At 40.0% G+C, this 21,498-nt stretch overlaps 1 protein-coding gene across 6 annotated transcripts in view; it reads left to right on the forward strand.

Moving 5' to 3' along the window:
• Positions 1-21,498, forward strand: part of ABLIM2 (actin binding LIM protein family member 2) — a 130,410-nt gene that overhangs the window by 48,718 nt on the left and 60,194 nt on the right. For all 6 annotated transcript variants that reach the window (XM_063401563.1, XM_063401564.1, XM_063401565.1 and 3 more), the window contains exons 3-6: positions 1,260-1,443; positions 11,276-11,391; positions 15,242-15,368; positions 16,929-17,022. In XM_063401563.1, coding sequence (XP_063257633.1) covers positions 1,260-1,443; positions 11,276-11,391; positions 15,242-15,368; positions 16,929-17,022 — 521 coding nt within the window. The remainder of the gene's footprint in view (positions 1-1,259; positions 1,444-11,275; positions 11,392-15,241; positions 15,369-16,928; positions 17,023-21,498) is intronic.

Here is a 21,498-nt window from a genome sequence, read left to right on the forward strand (position 1 = left end):
AATTCTACAAACAGGGTTGGGTGTGAGTTGCCAGGCTTTACGTGTAGAAACCAAAGTGCCTGTGGACTCTCAGGTACCTAAGTGTAAATCTCAATGTTGAATTTTAGAAGTGTGGATACTTCTGCTATTTTGGGACCAAGGCACTCTGTTACATGTTTTTTACATGCAACCCAAATTCAATAAGCAACATTCCCACTCCTTTTCTGTGGGCTGTATGTGAGTAGTAACACTGCTGTGGTTCAGCATCATTTGACTGTAAACACCATTTGCTGATGGGAACTCATTCCTACATGAGCAGGAGCAGAAATTCGTAGTAACAAGTGTGGTGCTGTGACTTGCAGTAAAGGAGCACTCAACACAGCAGCAGAATCACCACTTTGAAGTCCAGTTCTCTTCTTTTAAATCAAGTCAAGTCTGTTTTCAAAGACTCTGCTCAATGTGGATGATGGTCATGTTCTACATGTCTGCTATTTCTGTATGCCTTCCCCAGACCATTGTCTCTCTCTTTTACCATCTTATATGTTCTCAAATTTCCAGCCTAGCTCTGTCCCTGGTGCAGTGAAGAAAACCCCTGAACAGCCTCACAAGCCTTTGGTTAATCAACTTTAACCCTTTCTTACAGGTTTAGTTTAAAAAATAGAAATTGACATTTAGGACTAAAACCTTACATTTGCCAGGAGCAGATGAATCTGGAGATGCCTCCAGTTCATACATGGTGGGTGATGTTCATCAGGTAAACATGAGAGCTGATTTAAACTGATTTAACTGGTGAAAGCTTGCAGCAGTTGCCATGAGCATCAGCCCCCGTGTTTAGAGACAGCAGTACTTAAACCCCTTTTGTGTCCAGGAGGAATATCAGGCACTTGTAATCTGTCAGAGATGTTTCTTTGTAACACTGGTGCTTTGGAGTTTTATATCCTTTATGCATTTCTTTTGACCTGTTTAATACATTAAGTGTTGTATATGGTAACCCTGAACTCAACTCCTACAGACTTTAACTTTGTACTCACAAAGGTTGCACTGAGGTTGACATTTTTACATTAAGTAAGTCCAGGCTATTAGTGTCCAAAATAGGTGACTGATGTAATTTACTGTAAGAGTAGTGTCTTGCAGATGCACATCTGCTCTGTGATCATAAGCCCATAAATTGAAGTGCTTAAATACTCCTCTAGGAACCATTGAGATGAAAGGTGAAAAATCAGCCTAATCTTAGAGCATTTGTTTCTTGCCTTCTGAATCTGCCTTTTCTCTTTCTGCAGCATGTGGATGTGACCTGGCTCAAGGAGGATTTTTTGTGAGACAGGGAGACTACATCTGTACTTTGGACTACCAGAGACTCTATGGCACACGATGCTTCAGTTGTGATGAATTCATTGAGGGAGAAGTGGTCTCAGCACTGGGGAAAACCTATCACCCAGACTGTTTTGTGTGTGCTGTCTGCAGGTAGGTTTTCTGCATGAAGTTGTATTTCTGATGCCAGAATGCCCTGAATGCCAGGCATTCAAACCTATAGCCTAGAGATAGGGTTTTCTGTTACTCACTCCTCAAAAAATTGCAGAAGTAAAAAGAAAAAAAAAAGCCTGTAATTTTGTGTGCCTCCCTTTTTTCCAAAGGTGTTTTTGATGTTACCTTATATGTGAGGTTTTCAAAGTACTTTAGAAACTGCCACTGTCGTAGTTGTAAGATGTTTTGCCCGAAGTGTTGCTTTATTTCTCTGCTGTCTGCTGTTTTGGCCTGAAGTTACAAAGGATTCCAGTGCCAGTGGCTGAGTCCTCAGCAGGCCACAGCTAAAGCCCGGTGTGGTTCAGTGGGATCATTTCCCACACGCATCCCAAACTCAGCAGTACAAGGGACTGATGTCACTGTGACCTGCATCTTAATCCTCTTGTGTAGAAATAGCACAGACATATCTGTTGAAGACTTCATGAAGAAGCTTGAAGTGCACTAAACCTCCACAAAACACACCATTTTAGCAGTTTGGAGCAAATGGAAATGCTGCCATGGTTTCTGTGACAAAACTTGAGCTTTTAGGAGTAACCCCACTTTCAAAGGGTTCCAAAGCCCAGCGAGGCGTGGGTGCAGCACAGCTGAGGTGCTCTGTGTGCTGCTGCCTCGTGCAGGTGACAGTGCCATCCCAAGGCAGCGTGTCCATGTCATTGTGGCTGTCTGCCAGCCCAGCCTGCCCTGCCCATGGAGCTGTGAGCTCAGAGACCCTCCTGTGCTGATGCAGGAGCAGGACTGCAAATTCCAGAACAGCTGCAGCTGGTGACAGAATCTCAATTAAATAAAACAATTGCACGAATAATATTAATAGTCATGATAAGGGGAAGTCTACGATTGACAAGCCATTATTATATTAAATCCTGTCTAAGCTTTGCTGTGTTCAATAGGACATTTTTCCTTTTGGATAGTTTAAACAAATACGAAGAGTAAAAATAAGAAAAAAAAATCTTAAAATCTTTTTCTTATTTTATTTTTTCTTTTAATAGTAGGAAAAATTATTTCAAATGGATCCTGCAAGTTAACTGCTGGCTTCATGCAATCTTGGCCTGCAGCCTGGCAGTATTACAACTCTACAGATTAGCACAGTTAATTTTTGGTACCTTTATTCTCAGCACTAGTAACTGCTCTAAAGTGAAGTACTTTTTCATTTCAGAGAAATCAAAAAATTGGTTGATTCTGTTTTTCTGGCCAAACGTGCTTGTATCCTCAGTCACACCACTAGGCTTAGAGGAAATTTATTTAACTGTGGTTTGCTGTACTTGGAAACTACCTACCTTGGGTTTCAGGCCATTGGATATACCAGCTCCTGCTGTATTTAGTCAGTCTTTCAGCTGATAGTTTGGAGCTTGGTGATACAGTGTATTTGTCTCCTTGGAAATTTGGAATGATTTTCCTTGTGACTAAAATATTTATATTAAGTACCTAACAATTTAATTTCAGGTGAGTTAAATTGCAGCACTGTGGAACTATTCATGCTGCAAATACCATGTGTGATGAAGGTGTGGTAAAGCTTTTAAAAATTAAATTCCTGATACAATAATATATCGTATAAAAAATAAAATGAGAGATGTTCCCTAAACTTCTGTATAACTAAATAGTTGTATTAAATGCTATTTCGCTGTTTCTAGTTGTTCAGTAGAGAGACACAGATCTGCTTCGGTTGCTTTTCTTGGAAGGACAAATTCATATTGTCTTGATCAGAGGCAGCTAATGCCCTGCTGACTAGCAGGATTCAATTAGTGTCTCCCAGGGGAGTTGTAACACTGATTTGTGGTGCAGAGCAGCAGAAGAATCCTGTCATGTGTTTATATGCTTTAAATCAGCTTCAATTACCCCTGTCATTGCAAGCCAGACATAACCTGTGTTTTTTATGGGGAAGAGTGTCCTATCTAAATATCATCAGCATTTATTTTATTGATTGATAGCCTCAGTGAAAATAAGGTTGGTAGACTTTAAAGACGTGTTGTTTAAGCCAAAAGAAGGAACTAATTTGTTTGTTTAAAAAACAGTAGTAATAAAACGGGGGGAAATGGTGTAAAGCTTTCTACCTTGACGTTTTCCTTGGTGGGAAGAGTCAGGAGAACCACTCGTGCCCTCATTTCTTACATTACCTTAAATACTATGCTAAAGCTCACTGTCAGTAGTAGCTGGTGGATGATGCCAACTGCATTTGGCATTACCTTTTACAGCCAGACCTTAATGTGGGTGCTGTGTTAGAAATCTAACCTCCAGAATGGAGTGAATTTGAGAGGTAGTGACTGCCTGCCAGTGGGCCTGAGCCTGCTCTCATGGAAACCAAGCCAGGCTCTTACCATCTTCAGCATGAAAACACTGGCAGCAGAAGGAATTTGCACTTATGACATATTTCTCCAGAATGCTGCAGGATCGTTAAATTCTTTTAAACGAGCTCTTCTGCAGCCCCTATTTCTGTAGCTGCTGAAGTAACACTTCTAAGCTGTTTTTACATTGCATAGTAAACCAGTGTCAGTAGCAACTCCTTTTTTTTTTTTCCTCTGATTTTCAGAGAAGATAAGGTTTGAATAGAAACATGTGGGAAGTGTATGGTAGCATCAGTGAGAAAACCCAGCTAGCAGGAGCAGTGGGAAAAAGTCAGCAATCCAAGCCCAGTTGTCTCCTGATATTACTACTGTTGGATGCCACATGGCCCAGTGCCACAGGGAGCTGTGTTCCTTGTACCCTCTGCATTTGTAGCCTGCTGCCCTCCTCTGTGAAAAAGTTGGAGTGTCAGAAATCCAGCTCATCCCTGGGTGTCTCTTGGGAGTCAGATGCCAGGTCTGCCACAAGCTGAAGTCTTAAAAAAAAAAAAAATTGGTCTTCAGAGAAAAACTGTTAAATTGTACTTTTCCATCCTCTTTGATTCTTTCTCTCTATATTGTGTTAACCAAGTGACTCTTAAAAAAAATCAGGTTTCAATTTTGTATTTACTCTGCTGGAGTAAACATTGAAGGCTTAATCCCTTCTTCTTCCAGTGCTGCTTGTAGTCTAGTGAAATCTTTTTTCTGCAGTTGTGTTTCGTGATGATAATTCTCAAAACTAGGAATGAGCGGAAGAATAACAACATAGATTGAAAACTGTTGCAGATTAAATGCTTACTCTGAATTCCCAGGAAGTGGCTGAGCAATCTTCTTAACAGCTTCATTAATTGGAAGGAGCTTTGTGCTCCAGAGGGCTGCCAAAGACATTTCCTTCAAAAGCTTCATGTGTTTGTAAAAGTGAAATAGAAAGAGGGAGAAAATTGAGGCTGGCTGTAGCAATAGAAGCTTAGTTTTATTAAAACCGTGCACATACTTCTTACATGGCTGTCATAGTCAGGACAGTGTGGCTTTTATGTAGGATGGGAATGGGCAGGACATTGAGTCTTTCAGAAAGAAATGGGTTGTTATACCTGTGATAATACTCTGAAAATGGAATTTTCAGGAGGCATCATAGTGTGTTAATAGGTTATATAGATTTAGTAAGCAGATGTAAGAGGTATGGTCTGTCTAATGTGGTACCTAGAGTATGATTTCTGTTACTTGTAGACTGTGTGTTCACTGAATATCAAAAAACTGGGATTTGATTTCATGGGTATTGTAATTAATAAAGTGGGGGGGTGTTGGTGTTTATGTACCCAGTTGGAGGAGTGTATGTAATAGTTACCCTTTTAGTTTCAGTATTCTTGTACTTAAAAGTTGGCAAAAAGTCGTGACATGTAAATGATAAAGAGAGGACAACTTGACCCTTAGGTGGAGCATAGATTAGCACATACAACCCACATTAGTAAGGAAACAGGTTTGTGTTTGCAGAATTTTTATATTTAAGTTTTTCTGAGCTCAACAAGTTTTCTTCAAAAACAGCATCTTGACAGAAGCTGCATATGTGCCATGTAGAGGTGAATAGCATGTGGAGGGGAAAGAGGCAGATACATATTCTTCAAGGGGTTGCCTGCCAAAGCCAGCTGTAAAACCTCTTTCAAACCATTTATATTTTTACTGTCTTCAGGAAGGTAATTCACTTTGGCCAGGTAGTTAAATATAAAAAGAAACAATAACAAAAAAAAAAAATTTCAGAAAGCTGAATCCTTTTCTTTTTTTTCAGCAGAAGATTGGGTAGTTCTACATATATAACACTGCTATCTCTAGAAAGAGCTGACATCTTTTGTGTATGTATGTCTTCAGAAATTAGGATAATACTGAAAATTAGAAGTTCAAATTCAGTTTCTTCTTAAACACAGCAATCATGACAGACTTTTTGAATATGCTAAACCTTTTTATTTGCTCACTTTTTTTAGTGCTGCTGAATTTGTAGAGGGTTTGGTTCTTTCTTAAGCAGCACCGCTTCTTCCTAAGTCATCTCATGAAGTGGTCTTCATCTCATCACCAGTCACCCACTGAAAACAGCTAGGTATTGTAGAAACCTAGGGTGTTCAGCCCAGGATTTTGAAATCATCCTGAGTGTTCTTGGCATTTTGATTCTAACTCAAATATATTTATCAATATGTGGTCCATCGTGAACAAAGGGGTGGTGGTGTGCTGTTCTTCAGGTTTAGGTCTGCTGCTCTTTAGAGGAAGGGTCTGGAGCACAAGTCCTGTGAGGAGCAGCTGAGGGCACTGGAGTTGTTAACCTGGAGAAGAGGAGGATTGGGGGTACTTATTGCTCTCTGCAGCTGCCTGAAAGGAGGTTGGAGTGTGGTGGGGGTCAGATTCTTCTCCAGGCAACCAGAGACAGGACAGGGGGAAATGTCTTGATGTTGTGCCAAAGGAGGTTCAGATTGGATATTAGGAAAAGTTTATTTGCTGAAAAGGGGGTTAAGCATTGGAGCAGGGTGCCCAGGGAAGTGATGGGGTCACCATCCCTTGCAGTGTTCGCCAGATCAGCAGACATGGCACTGTGTGATGACATGAGCACGGTGATGTTTGGTCAAAGACTGGACTTGATGATTGTGGACGTCTTTTACAACCTTAGTGTTTCTAGGATTCTTTGGATCTATATGGAGCATCCCTATAGCCCTAGAATAATGTAGGATGGAAGGGATCTGTGGTGCTCCTGTGCTCCAGCCCCTGACTCAAAGCAAATCCAGTTTGAGTAGACAGCTGATGGCATTCCTTTAACATATTACTAAGGATGGAGATCCATCAGACTCTCTGAACAGTGTGTTCCAGCATTCAACAAGCTCATGGTAATTTTTTTTTCCTTATATTGAGTTGACATTTTGCATGTTCCAGCTTATATCTACTGCTTCTTGTCCTTTCACTCTTTACCCCTGAGAAGAGCATGGTTCCAGTTTTGTGTACTGTCATCAGGTAGTTTTAGACAGCAGCAGGATGTCCCCTGAGCAGGTACTGCAGCCCCTGCCTGCCCGTGTGTCCTGTGCTGCAGCCCTGGACCTGCCCACCTTCCCTCATCTCCCTCCAGTAAATCTTGTCCTGAGGAGCCCAAGATGGTGCAGCCTCTGCTCTGCAGCCTACTGCAGTCTCTCAGTTGATGAACAGCAGGGAAGATCACATCCCTGGATCCCTCTCCTAGTGCCTCCCAGGATGTGGCTGGTCCTTGCTGTGAGGACAGGCTGCTGTCCAACGTGATGTCCACTGGGACCCCCACATCTCCTTATGCTTTCCAGCTGATTAACCCCTGTGGTGCACTGGTGCATGGGGGTGTTCCTCACTGCTTACAGGGTTTAGCATTTTCCCCCACTGAAATTTGTGTAGATGGTAGGTAGCACCCCATGTTCCCTTTGTATCACCATTATAATCCATGGGTATTCATCTCTATGGAGAACCTTGAGGGATGTGATTGTAGCAGGTATTAGAGCAGAATTTGATCCTGCTGGTCCTTAGGTTGCAGTCTGACATTACACCTGACCTGGTGTAACTGCAGCCAGTCCTGAAATTAATAGCTTTGCTCTCTCCACAACCTGAGCACAGGCTTCTGTTAATTTTCATATATCAAATTTTGTTGACTGTTCAGCCACAGAGTCAGATCAGCAATTTAAAAAATAGATGACTATCCATCCGCTGTGAAAAAAAAAGAATATTTTCTTTTGTCCCTCCCAGAAAGTTTGAATGACCTGCCCACAGCTGCATAGATTGAGGCATGGTGCAGAGAAAGACAAAACCTGATCTGACCTTTTGATATCAGCACACAGTTACCCTGGATTAGGCTGATGGTGATTTGATGTTTTACAGTATAGTTTTGTTGGTCACCTCCAGATTTTTTTCTTAGTTTGCAAATATTGTAGGCAGGTGGATAAAACAAAAGTTATTGGGAAATGAATCATGGATGTAGAAAATTTTACAAGTAATTTGAGAGAACTGCTTTAAAAATACTCTTAATTCTCATTTTAAAAATAGATTATCCAACTGTGAAAATCTCACTGAATATTTATTAAAGGATAAGGAGCTAATTAAAACCCTGCCCTGGTTTTTGCAATACCTAGCAGTGTTCAGTGGGTGACTGGTGGTGAGATATCATTGAATTTGAAGGCAGATATGCTGCTCTTAGCCTAAAATTCTATATATAATCCTGCTCACAACTTCGAGAGCTCAAACTGAAACCTTGTTAATTGACTGTTACCACCTTCTGTTGTGCCTTCACTCCTGCTGGCACTGAAATGCTTGAGCAGAGCTGCTTGTGAAAGGGAGAGGTCAGCTGGAACAGGAAAACTGACAAATGTGTTGGGTATGAATTCCCAGTGAACAAGACAGCGAAACGAACTTTGAGAATTATTTATGGGTTTGGAAGACCTGTGAGTGGAGGAAATGTCTGTCTGTACCTTGGGGTGGACAGCTCCAATTAATATTTCACTGGAGTTTTTTAGAGCAAGGTGTCTTGCATGTTTGGAGAACAATAAAGAGAGTTGCCCTCTCCCATTGGAATGGAAAGGTATGGTCATTAGCTACTGAACTCTTAGAAAATAAAGCAAGTACAGCGTTTTTATGGGCTAGGAAACCACCTACGTGCCCCCCCATCTAAGGAGGGTGTGTGACTTGTCGTGGTGCCTGTGAGGATGTTTGGAGGCGTCATCTGCCAGGTTCTGTCTTTCTGCCATAGGAGGTCAATAATCCTGTTCTTCTCTTCAAGTTTTAACTTACTTTATTTTAGATTGTCTGATTGCTTAGACAGTGATGAGATGAGCCAATTCAAAGTGGGCAATCCCTGCTTCTACTTTAGCTGCTGCTTGGTGCATCTGTGTGAGCTGGACTTCTGTGCTCAGCTGAACTTCCAGCTGGATCTTTATTAGGTATATCGCTGAGTCAGGAAGATATATTTACCTCACCTCTCCCTACTGCTCCTTATATACTACATTACAAGATTGTTCAGTAGTCACAGCCATTCTTCAGAGCAGTGGATTGCTCACAGCTCCAGCCCGTCACCATCCCCAGGATTATCAATGGTGCAGAGCCTGCTGTCTTACTGAGACATCTCTTAGAGCCCAGCTGGGTGTGAGCTGAGCCCAGCCTTGGTTCCCAGAGGGACTGTGGCAAAGCAGAGTTGCCTCAAGGTGCTGTGCTGCCCAGGGCATGCAGCTGTGCACAGCAGAGAGAGATGCCAGGGTAGGTGCATGGCAGTGAGGCTGCTTGTTTGATGGTGTCAGTGGGGCAGGATGCTGGTTTTGTGGGGTTTAATTTGGAGCAGATCACCAGTGGTTATAGTAACTCTGTGTATCTGTAAATCAAGATGAGATGTCTTCTGAAAACATGCAGGAGATCGATTACAACTTCTCGTCTCAGTTCTGAAGTAGTTGAAATCCCTTGGCTTGTGTCTTTCCAGGTCAATTAGTAGTGCTAAGTTCTAGGCTTGATTTTGTAATATTTTGTTAAAATTAAAACATGATTAAATGCTTCCTTTCACATTTGCAGTAGAAATGCATTTGAATTTTATCACTCTATTTTTGAGACAGTTTGTGGTAGTCAGTCATGAATTTGTATTATCTATATAGAAGTGTATCCCATTTACAAATTTTTGTTCAGATGTATGTGTGTTCATATGAATAAACTTCAGGTTGCTCCAGATGACCTTCAGAGGCCCTTTCAACCTCAACTCTTCTGTGAGTTCATAAAACTCTTGTATTTTTCCATGTATTAGAAATATCTCTGACTTTTAAAAGTACCAAAATCAGTTGCAGACAAGAGTTATGACCTAAAAAAATAAGTGTTGGGAGCTTTTTTGAATATACAACACAGAAGCTTCCTGCTGATGCACTGCTGCAAGACATGACAGAATTGCTCACTGGAGTGCCTCTTCTGGTTATGTTACTGACTAAAATTCATGGTACAAAACCCTCTTTGAAACAGATGGAAATTCAGGCCTCCTGGATCTATGCTAACATGGTGTTGGACCTTGTTTTACCAGAGTCAAATACAGATCATTTATTTGGGTCAGAGAGTTTGGCAATATTAAAGGCTGTTTCCATAAAGTATTTTTCCTTATTCTAACTTCAGGTAAGTGACAAGGTAGGAACTTTTTGGAGTATAAAAACTTGAGAAACAGAAAAAAAAAAAGTGAAAAGTAGATTTCATTAGCAGATATCAAAAAGATAGTAGTTACACTCCATGTATCCTCATGATTTTTTTAAATTATCACCAATGGTCCAAAGTGGATGACAGGGTTGAACACTAACTTAGCTGGTTTCGAATATATTTTAGTAACATTATATAGAAACAAAGGACAGAATTGCCTTTTTTTCTTTTTCTAAATAATAAAAAACATTTTTTAGATGTAATTCAAATGGAGAATAAGCTTCTCTTACATAGTTTAGGGAGCAAAATAATGTTTAAATTTACCACAAAGTATCTGTATAATTTTTGTAGTGAAGACAATCCTGCAGCTGGTATGACATTGATAGCATTTGTGTGGGAATGCCATGCAGAGTTTTAATGAAATGATAATGAAATAGTCTGATCAGATGGACTTCACCATGAGGCAGAAAGTGTGTATTATGTTTGTGCCCCACTTAAGCCATGTTTTGATAGCTTGGATAGGGATTTAGTTGGACATGAGCTTTGGGTGGAGTGCAGTGTTTCTAAATCCTCGCCATCCTTTGCTGCATATGAAGTGATTTGTCCATCTGGTTCCCTTAGAGAAAAAGCCTCAGTGGTTTCTGTGCCCAGACAAGGAAGTGCACAACAGAGAGCATTTTGTTTTAAGGACATTGATAAAAAGGAATGATTTAATTAAGTGTAAGGAGAGCTGTAGTTGAGTAGGGAAAACAAGCAATGTAGACACTGTGGGCTTTATAACTGGGGTAGGTTTTTCCCTTTGAGAGTTCACTAACATTTGTTTTCTGAGCACATAGATTAAGAGACGAACTTTGATGTGGTGAAAGTTGTGAGGGCAAGTGCTGGTTTATAGTGTGTAAAAGTCATCGCTCTTGTGCAGCTATTTAACAACATAAAAGCAGCTGTATTTGCATCTGTTTAACTCCCTGTAATGCCAATTTTATTTTCATTCTGTAACTGATCCTGTTGGTGATGAACCCTGGCTGATATTACATTTCTTAGATAAACAGCAATTCAGACTTGAGTGTTCATTGTGTTTTTATATCATTAGATATGAATTTTTTTCCTAAAAAGTTGTAACCATCTGCATTTGAAGTTGTCTGTTTGATATCTCCCTTTGATACTTAAACCTCTGAGTGGTTGGAAAACTGAATGAGACCTAGGCAAGCAGAGAAAAAGAAGGCAGAGTTTAATCAGTTCCTTTATGGAAAGATATTTAATTTTGATAAGGGCCTGAAACTGTGACCAGTTTGCTTTTTTTCCTGCTGTTGTAGGTTGCCTTTCCCTGCGGGTGACCGGGTAACTTTTAATGGGAAGGAATGCATCTGCCAGAAATGTTCCCTGCCCCCTTCCAGCAGCACTGGCTCTTTCCCTGTACAGAACCTGCGAAGTAAGTATGGATTTTTGCTCTTTTCAGTCAGTACTTCTTAATTTAAAGAACTTCACAGGTTTAAGGAACGGGATTTTACACCAGGATGTATAACTGGAACTTCTATGACTCTGCTGCATAAGAGGTGTCATGAAATACAAGATAGCCACATGAAAAAGTATAGGTTGGTTTTAAGAAAGTCTGATATTAAAAAGAAACACAATGGTGCTATTATGGGACTAGTAATACACTGAACCTCTCAAAGATTTGATTAAAATGAACTAAATCAATTATTTGGAGAGAAACATAGATGCTAATATTTTTGAAGATTTAGTCCAAGTCCACCTGAAATAAAAACCAATGTGAGATTTACTCATTTGTATGTGTTCCAGTATTGCTTCAGAAAATATCAGTGGCAGGATTGCATGGCTAAATCCTTTACAGCAAGGAGTTTAATGTATGAAATGACAGTGGGGAGATTCAACTTGACCTCAGACCATTGTGCACTGTCAGAAGATACAAACACTATAGGAAAAAAATGTGATCTTTTCACACCAACCTCTTTGCAGTAGATCATAGAGAAATGGTGTCACTCTGAACTCTGCTCCTGTGCTGTTTTGCTCATGAAGTGCTGCCATGTTTTAAGAGTCCACCACTACCTTAATGTAATTACACAATTTGATTAAATAGCAAAGATAGAAAAAATATTAATGACTGTTACATCAAGCTGGATGGATCATGGCTGAGGAAGGGCTCCATGGATTGCTTAGATTCCTGTGTAAGGAATCCAGCTCACTTCTGGGAGAAATCTCTCCTTTTTTTATTCTGTATTCTTCCCCTCCCACATTTCCTCACAGAAGTTTTCACTATCTCATTTCTGTAGTTCATCAGCAAAAGATGCTGTATGAATGCTCTGTGAAATGCTCTACTGATTCCTCTTGCTAATGCCATTCTATCTTGGGGATAGGTTGGTCCTCTCTCAGGTGCTTTCTCTTGTCACTCATTCCAGAGATGGATCCTCCTTGGCCATCTTTGCTGTCTCCTTGCCATATATGCAAAGTGCCTCTGACTATAATGGACATTATTTGCCTGATTGAGTACTGACAGAACAAGTTCATTTGATTATCTGTGATACAGAATCCTTTAATGTATTTACATTCCCTTGCTCTGTGCACATGCTCACTGTGGGGAGTTTTTCTTGTCACTGCTTCCCTGCTCTCTTGGGTCACTGCACTGAGCCTTCCCAGAGCACAGCTACCTGCAAACCTCAGCAAACCACTTGCCTCAGAGGGAAACAGCACTGGGAGCACGTCTGTGGCAAAACCTGACCTTGGAAAATAAAACTTTAATTTTTCTCCAAATTACATAGAGCAGTGAATGGTGCATCTCCTGACAACAGCTTTCTTGGAAAAGACCTTAATGCTTTAAATGAGCAACTCTTGTCAGTAGTGCACAAAAACGTGTGACTTCAGGCAAACTTCTTCAAAGAACGAGTATTGCATTGACCCACTGTTACACTGGATTTTTTCCTGTCTCAGAACTGTCTGATGTGTACCATGTGTGCTGTTCAGCTGCCTGTTTATCTCAGCTGTGCTTGCAGAACATCTCCTGGGGACTCACTGAGCTCCCAACATCGCTGCCCCCTCTGACAAGTCCTTCTCTTTTCATCCTCCCCTTTTGCTTCTAACCTCCTTCATGCCTTCCATTTGGAAGAAATGAGGAATGTAAAATACTCACTTTCTGCCTGAGTCCTTGAATTTTTATTATATAAGTACCTACCTCTCTGTTTTGTTTTGTTTTATAAAACAGTAGCTCTGAAAACCTCTTGTGACAGTGTTGATTTTGAGAGAGTGCTCAAGGAAGAATATCAACATGTAGCAGCAAATTGATGTGTTCTGCAGAGTTATTGCTTGAAATTAGTTGAGTCACCAAAGGATGCTGCATCCAAGATGGGAAGGCAAGGACACTGCATCAGTAGGCACTGTTGGCATAGCAACCACAATATTTGTTTGTAATTATCTGGCACTTTACAGAGAAAACAGCAGTTGGGAATTTAAAAAAAAAATGCTCACAAAATGCTGCACTTCTGCCCACCCAGGCTTAAACCAGATGAAAGGTGAATGACATCTGAGCACATGATGTTGTATTCATTTTGTGAAATAAACCCTCAAGCAATGAGATTAAATCAGATTTCCAGATGAATCCCCAGTACAGGGGAGATCACAAACAAATTTCTGATTGCAGTTAAACAATAGATACTGCAGAATACTGCAGGGACTAAAACCAGGCACGCACCCAAATGTTCTTTTTTATTAGCAAAACTCAAATGTTCTGATCTGTAGTGCACATGCTTTTGTGCTAAGCTTGTTTCCACGTATTGGTGCTCTAGAGGGTAACATTACAGAGACACATTATTGCTCCCTCAATACATTCCAAATCCACTGAAGGAAAATACAAACTGTGCTTTATCACTGTGTGCTCAGAAGTGAAACATTTACAATTTCACTTATGCTGTCTCATTAGGGTCATGTAACCAACTAAGTACAGTCTTAAATCAGAAAGTTATAAGAGGACTCTTTAAATGTTTTAATGAGATCCTAGGTTGAGAGCTCTTTCTTAATAACTAGATAAATCTTTCTAATGCTTTTGCATAGCTTTCTCTTCCATGTAAGCTACCCATTGTTGTGGGTTTTTTCTCTTCTGACATTTCTGAATGATTAAGTGTCTTTCAAGTTTTGTTTTTTCTGTAGAAAATTGTTGATATACCCTTGATATACCCAAAGAATTAATAAAAAATGCTATGCATTTTTCCACATGAGATGGAAGATACTTTGTGGAGGATTAGAAGGATTACTGAGATATTGGGTACTAGAATCAATTTTTCACTGGCATTGATCCCCTTTTTTCCACACATTCTGACTATTTTAACATTTAGTAAGAAAATCACACAGAGTCAGGTAATCTGTAGAGTGAAGAGTGGATGAGAGATGGACCTTGGGGGGTGTTAGAGGGTTCATTTGGGATATAGAGAACCAAATCCCATGTCTGCATTGCATGTCTAGAGAGGGCATTCAATTACTGACTGTTCATGTGGAAACCGAGTGTAGATTGGGCTTCTAGCAGCTTAGTCAAAGTCTTCCATTGTTAAAAAAAAGGCAACCAAAGCCCCAGGCAGTTTTGTTCTCAGTTGCTCTTTCTGGGGAGTATAGCTAGTTCGCCTACAGCCTGTTTAACCAACATAGACTAACCTCTGTTACCACATGTTTTACGTGTATTTTTTGTTAGCTCCTCTTGGAGCTTTATATAAGTGGATTTTTATAGAGAATAAACACATAGACATCCATCACTTTCACATATTGAAATGTCACTACTGCCTCTTAAGTATTGATGTGCTTTTATTGGTTACAGGAAATTTCATACCGGAATTTCAGCTTGGATTTTTTTCATGGTTGCAAAAAGAACTTTGAAATAAGTAGAGCTTGCAGATCCAAAGGCAAAGGCTAACACAAAGAATAACTTGTTTAACTCTTTTTCTTTTTTATTTCTTTTGTCAGGCTGATTTGCGATGTTTGGAAAATTTAATGAGCAGAACTTCATATTTTTTTAATATAGTTTAATTAATTAAAATAAAACCTAAGTCACTAGGAAGCTGATGTAATCAGCTTTTTTCTTTGAATGATGCATGTCTTGTAGCAGTGTCAGAGCTTTCTAAGGGCACCAACACTTGCCCTCCACCAGTGAGCAGTGGAGTGAGCTGTGGAGCCCTCGGGAGCTGTTGCTGGGACACGGATGGATCCTGGTCCTGCCATAACCAACTGCTGCATGACCACCTGAAGGATGTGATTCACTCATTTGGGTTTTTCTCTTGCAGATTGTGGGGGTTGTGGTTCAGAAATAAAAAATGGTCAGTCCCTGGTCGCCTTGGACAAACATTGGCATTTGGGCTGTTTTAAGTGCAATACATGTGGCAAGCTACTGAATGCAGAGTATATCAGCAAGTAAGTAGAGGAGTATTTTCACCTCTTGTCAATGTTCTTTAATGCCAAATAATTAATTTATCATTGCATACCCTTTATTTTTATATATATATGTTCAGAGATATATAAGGTATTGGACATTACTGTCTAAATTATTTTCTAAATTGTATTTAAAAAAATGAAATGGAGAAAAGTCACATTTTCCCCATTTACCTGGAATGGGACTTGACAAAGCAGCTATGCTACAGAGAGGCAGCAGGTGGAATGTGTTTCAAAGTGACATGCAGGCCTTTCACAGGCCAGCATTTAATTTCACAGCTTGCACTGAGAGAACAATATTTATTAAAAGGGTATTCTTAAATAAATTTCCTATTGTCTCTATGTTGTGCTCAATGGCTGCTGTTTTTTAGTACAGTGCTTTTTTTGCTTGTTATTTAATATAACCACCCCCAAATTGTGAAGACACAGTTACTGTGAAATCTTGTTTTTAAAAAGGCTAAATGCCAAACAAAATAACTCAAGAGGAGAAACAGCCTGTCTTTAATTCATTCAATTAATTATTGTGATAACTTATAGGTTAGTCTCCAAGAAATCCAACTTCCATGCTATAAAATTAATTTCTATGTTTCTCCAGGGAAATGTGTGATAAAATTATGCCTCTGCTAGTAAATCTGTCTGACCGTGGGCTGCTTTAGTTTGTTTACAAACAAAACATATTTAACTATGTTTAACTTGAACTTTGAAACACAAGAAGAGTCTCCAGTTTCTTCTTAGAGCAGTTTGTTTTCATTCATCAGTTTAATGGCCTACGTGTACAACTCTGTAAAATTGAAAAATGTAAAATTAACAGGTTCTTGTCAGGGCAATAGTCCAAATGTCCTGGTCTTGACACTTTAAAATAATAGCTGAGACTCCAGATTTTTTCCTTCACCTCTCTAAATTGTATCTTAACTCACTGGTGGTGGTGAAATAGCTGGTCACATCATGCATGAACACTCTGCTGCTCAGGCTGAATTCTTGCAGTCATTGCTGGCTTCTGTGGAGCACATTCCCAAGATGTTTGATCCATGACAGCCTTTAAGCAAATCCAGTCAAGAGTGCCAGTAGATTTAAATGTTTATCAAAACTTGGTTTACGGACAAGAATTTTGAGAAATTACTCTCTGCAGTCTCAGCTGAAGGATTAGGTAATACATGTATGGGCTGATACATCAGTTGGATGAATTAGATGACAAGAGGGGAAGAGTAATATGTAGAAATAACTGTGTTTTCCACAGAGGGGAAGCACGTGAAAGAAGTTAATGGGTAACATGATTAAACAGGTGGTGTGAGGGTCTCAGAGACTGTGCTGTTACCAGGCTGATGCCTGAGTTTAGCAACTGAGGAGAAAAGTGTTCCAAAATAGTTGTTCGTTACTATTCAGCTTTCTGCAATATTAATAAACACAAGATACCTGGGAGGCAGGAAGGCCCGTAAATACCCTCTGAAGTGCTGAAACACTGACAAATTTTGGATGCATGACCTCCCAGTAGACTGTAAGCTCACATAAAGCACCATGTGTACAGCCTGTCGTTGTTCCTAGGGATGGGGTTCCGTACTGCGAGACGGACTATCACGCCAAGTTTGGGATCAGGTGTGACAACTGCGAGAAGTACATCACAGGAAGAGTGCTCGAGGTAAGGAGAGCCTGTCCTTCCTGCACATCCCAAAGTGTACAAAAAGAGTAGCTCTTTTGGGTTTACTTCTGTGCTCACAAATGAGTGTTAATGCAACAGCTTAATGTTACTTTTATTAACTACCAGGACCTTTTTCTGTAATTAGATTTTTGTTTCTTCTGTTAATGATTTGGTAATACACAAACTCCCTAAATGGATGTTTATGGTACTGGAGAATGTTCAGGCAGCAGAAGTGATAAATGGATGTGTTATCAGGCACATTTTAAAACTTGCACTGAATTCATTTGTAATTTCTGCTTTTTGATTCTTTTTTATGTCCCCAAAGATAGGATGAAGCTGTTGAAAAGTAAAATGAATGATCTGAACTGTGTTTTTGCACCCAGAAATTAACTGTGTGGCAGAGATTTTTTTTGCACTTGTTATTCTGAGAAGCAGGAGGTTGTTTAGTGTAGGTGTATGTTTATGCATAATGCAAAAATTTCCATATAACTGAACCACTGTCACAAAATGAATATATTCCTTTGATCTGAATGAAATTTATCCTTGGATCTAAGTGTATGGCTACACTGTCAGTGTCATTGGTTATCTACTTTTTCTTGCTGGTTTTCCCTGTGAAGTTCAAGCAGTACTGGAGTTAGGAAGAGTTGCTCAGTTCACTCTTTTCATCAGCTGAGAGAGCCTGGAGAAGTCCCAAAGGGCTTCCACCAGAGAAAGATCTGCTTGGACTCATGCAAAGACTTAACTGTCCAAGTGATGGACAATTATAACTCGTTAGGAGCTGATGAGCAAGTATCCCTACTTGATGGGAATCTGTATTAGGGTGGGATGATACAGTGTTAACATAAGCATGAGAGACCTTCCATTAACAAATGTTTTTAAAGACCTCTCCAAAAGGGATTTCTACAGTGGAATTTGAAAGAATGTAAAGACAGCTTTCTGACTTTTTTGCACACAGTTGTCTCAACTGGAAGAGGCAAAATAAAAGAAAACATCTTAAAACCTTCAAAAATGTGAAAGGTGACCAGTGAAAGCTGTTATATGTTTTCAGAGGTGTCAACCATTAACACTGAATGAAAAGGAATAAAAGGAGGTGAGATTTGAAAGTGAAGGTAGTTCCTCTGAACTAGGTGAATGCAGAGAGAAGAGTTAAAGTTGTGGCAAATTTGGAGTGCGCTTACTCAGAGCAGTTTACAAGGAGTGATGAATACTGAGATAGGAGAACAGAAGCTCCAGTTTCTGTACTGACTCTTGGCTTCACAATATTGTGTTTTTCTGTCCTGGTTCTTGCCTTGAAATATGTGCAAGAATGCTCATTTTATGTGGTAATATTTTACCTTCAGTGTGGTTAAACAATAGCATGTGCTGTGATGTGATTGAGAACGGGGTCCCTACTGTCTCTATGGGTAATAAAAAGAAAAAAAAAGTCTTAAAGATTGTAACAGTACCAAGTGTGATCTGTGGGACCTGGGAGCACATGTGACTGTAGCTGATTCTTCTGACTCTTGCTGAGAGTGAACTGAATAAAAAGACAATTCCTTGTTTTTATTGTAGATGGGCTAGTAACAAACTTGGGGAAAGCTAATTTTTGAAAGCTGCTGTAGGAATTCTACCATGACGGATTACATGTGATGGTTTTGGTCAGTGTGTGTGTGTCCCTCTCCTCTCCATTCCCCAGTGTTCTCTAAGAACAGCTCTGTAGCACTGATTCTCATCTTGCTTTGGTACTGGTTCAGGCTGGGAGCTACTTTCATTGGTCTTTGGAATTTAATTGCGGAAAAATACTGATGCAAGATCCCGAAGCCTTTAAAAAAAATAGATGAGGAGAAAGGACTTTCACCACCTGTAAAAGCACAGATAGTATCATTGTGAAACACGAGACATAGGTGGAAGTTGGAATGGAGCAGGAAATGGATTTGAGTGGTTACAATGACATTTAATGTCTGGACACTTGTTGGAACAATCTGCACATTTTATGATCTGTAAACTTTTTTTTCCATAGGATTGTATGAAACAGTTGCTGCTTTGTGTGCAACAGAGCTCATGAGGCTTGAACAGGGATGCATGTCACATGTCCGAGCATTCTGCTGTCACAGTAGGTCCTGGTCCTCGTGACATCTCCCAAGATATCTGCTGCCATCCCCTCTGGTTTTCCATGACATACCTCAAGAGCTTTCTTGACATTCCCACTGCCTGTTTCCAAGCAGTGACTCACACTGAGAGCCTCCCTCCATGGTGATCAGCCCAGAGCTCCTCAGCCTTTGGAACTCTGTGAGGGATCACTGAAACAGCCCCTGAGTGTTGGTGTGTACCATGGAGAGCAGCTGCCTGAGGAGGGAATGCACACACCTCCTTTTGGGAGGAAGCCAAAGGAAAAGTCATGGCCTGAGCAGACAGGTTTGGAGGGAGGCAGGGACCATGCCCGTAGCTAACGTGGTTGAGGCATTTGTTGTTTGTGTGCAGCAGATGGACTTGTTCAAAAGGCCTGGGACTGGGACTGGTCTTTTCTTTCTCTCTCTGGCCTTGTATCGAACTCTATTTGTCACTAGCAGGCTAATTGATGTGTTTGTGTATCTCCTGGTCAGGAGGACAGAAAAAATGCTGGGTGTTCATGCCTGTTCTTTTGTTGTAGGACATGTTATTTGTGGAATTGTCTGGAACACTGACACATTCTTCAAAACATCAGTATTTCTTTTTATCATCTTGAATATTATCTGGAGAAAGACAGAAATAAAAGAGCAAATTGCTCTTAAAGAGAGGGGGAATCTTGACAGCAATACTTATTAAGCAGAGGAATATATTCCCAAGGGAGCTGCTGGAAACTATCACTTAGAAGGTCTTATAACAAGATTGGACAAGGCACTGGAAAATCTATGTTAGGGAACAGTCCTGCAGTGACAAAGGGAGGGACTGTATGACTTCATAGGATTTTTTCCATCTCTGATTTCTGTGATAATGTCAGGAGGACAGCTGCTTCCACAATTATTCTGTGCCCAGATTTTATAATATTGTCTCCCTTTCCAACACTTGTTCATTTTAAGTGTTTATTCAGCAGAAAGGAAGGGAGAGTCAACTAGTGTGAGTTGCTGATAAGTTATAAAAAATATGGCTGTTTTTGTAGGTTGTCAGCCAAATACAATGATGATTTAGTTACCTAAATTCTTCTCTCAGCCCATTTTCTGAGGGCCAGATTCATTCCATGTAGTAAATGGGCTTAAACACAGGATAGCTTTGTTTATAATTCCTTTCTAGTTTCTTTCTTCCCCTCCCTCCAATCCACCTTGGCTTGCACCCACTGTTCCAAGGAACTTGTACTGTAAAAGCTATAAAAAAGGCTGAGCAGTTCATTTATGAGAATGGTGTATTTTATTACTTTTAAAAGCAATGATTTTGCTGTTTTGTTCTTTTTTAAAAAACCTACCCACCAGTGTATTTATGTGCAAGATTTGCTTTGTTTGTGGTGCATCTAGAATGCTCTTAAATGCGACTCAGTCCTCTCCTAGAAGTTGTGTTGTTTTATCCCTGACCATATATATTGATAAACCTGCCAGCTAAAGTGAGGAGCAAGAGGTTGCTGGAGTTTACTTTCGTAGTTTGACTTAAAATGCGCTGTGCCTGAAAGGCTTTAGGGAGAGAAAGGGTTTATTTTAGTGCTTATGCTGTATCTCTGCTGCCAATTTTGCAATAGTTATCATCATGCAATAATACACATTTAAAAATAACAAGCCATTGATTTTTATGACCAGCCATTTCCTTTTTGTTGTGTTGCAATCTATTTCTCTGCACTTAGCACTAAAAATATTTTTCTCCTTTTTTTTTTTCTACAAGCAGTAATTTATTAGTTAAAATTTCAACTTGTGCTAGTGAGCATACCCTAAAAAAAGTAATTGTCTTTTTTTTTAAATATACAGTATTTCTTATGATAATTCAGAGCTTGCTTTAAACCCCTTTCATTCAAGAAAACACTTTCCATTTGTTTCCTCATTTTTAATCAGTCTTTTAGCTGCATTTTGCTGGGGGAGGCAGAGATGTGTTGTCTGTCTCCCAGTCCTTCCCACACAGCAGGTTGTGTGAAAGGTTTGGAAAGCTGTTGAGGTGCATGACAAAGCTGTGTGACAGCCAGTGACTCCTCCTTGTCCTCTCCTGGGAGGCATGTCTGGGTTTCCTTAACATCTGATACTTAGAAACATCATCTCAATTCCAGCATCTCTCTATTTTAAAGTGGTCCATATTAAAATAGTTAAAAATGCTTTGGAAAAGATTAATTTTTAGCCTTTTTCAAGTGTTGTCCCCTTTAACTGATGAACTCTAAGGAGAATTTAGGAGACTAGTCATAGTTCCTCTCAATCTTTATTTTGCAAAACTGAGTGAACCCTCAATTCTCTGCTCATAAGTCAGCTCTGGGCTTTTCTGGTGATGCTGGTGGATCTTCTCATCGTGGGTTCCTAACTGGAGCCACCTTCTCTCAGCATGGATGAA

The sequence above is a fragment of the Prinia subflava genome, chromosome 7 (genome assembly GCF_021018805.1).
Source record: "Prinia subflava isolate CZ2003 ecotype Zambia chromosome 7, Cam_Psub_1.2, whole genome shotgun sequence".
Classification (NCBI taxonomy): domain Eukaryota; kingdom Metazoa; phylum Chordata; class Aves; order Passeriformes; family Cisticolidae; genus Prinia; species Prinia subflava.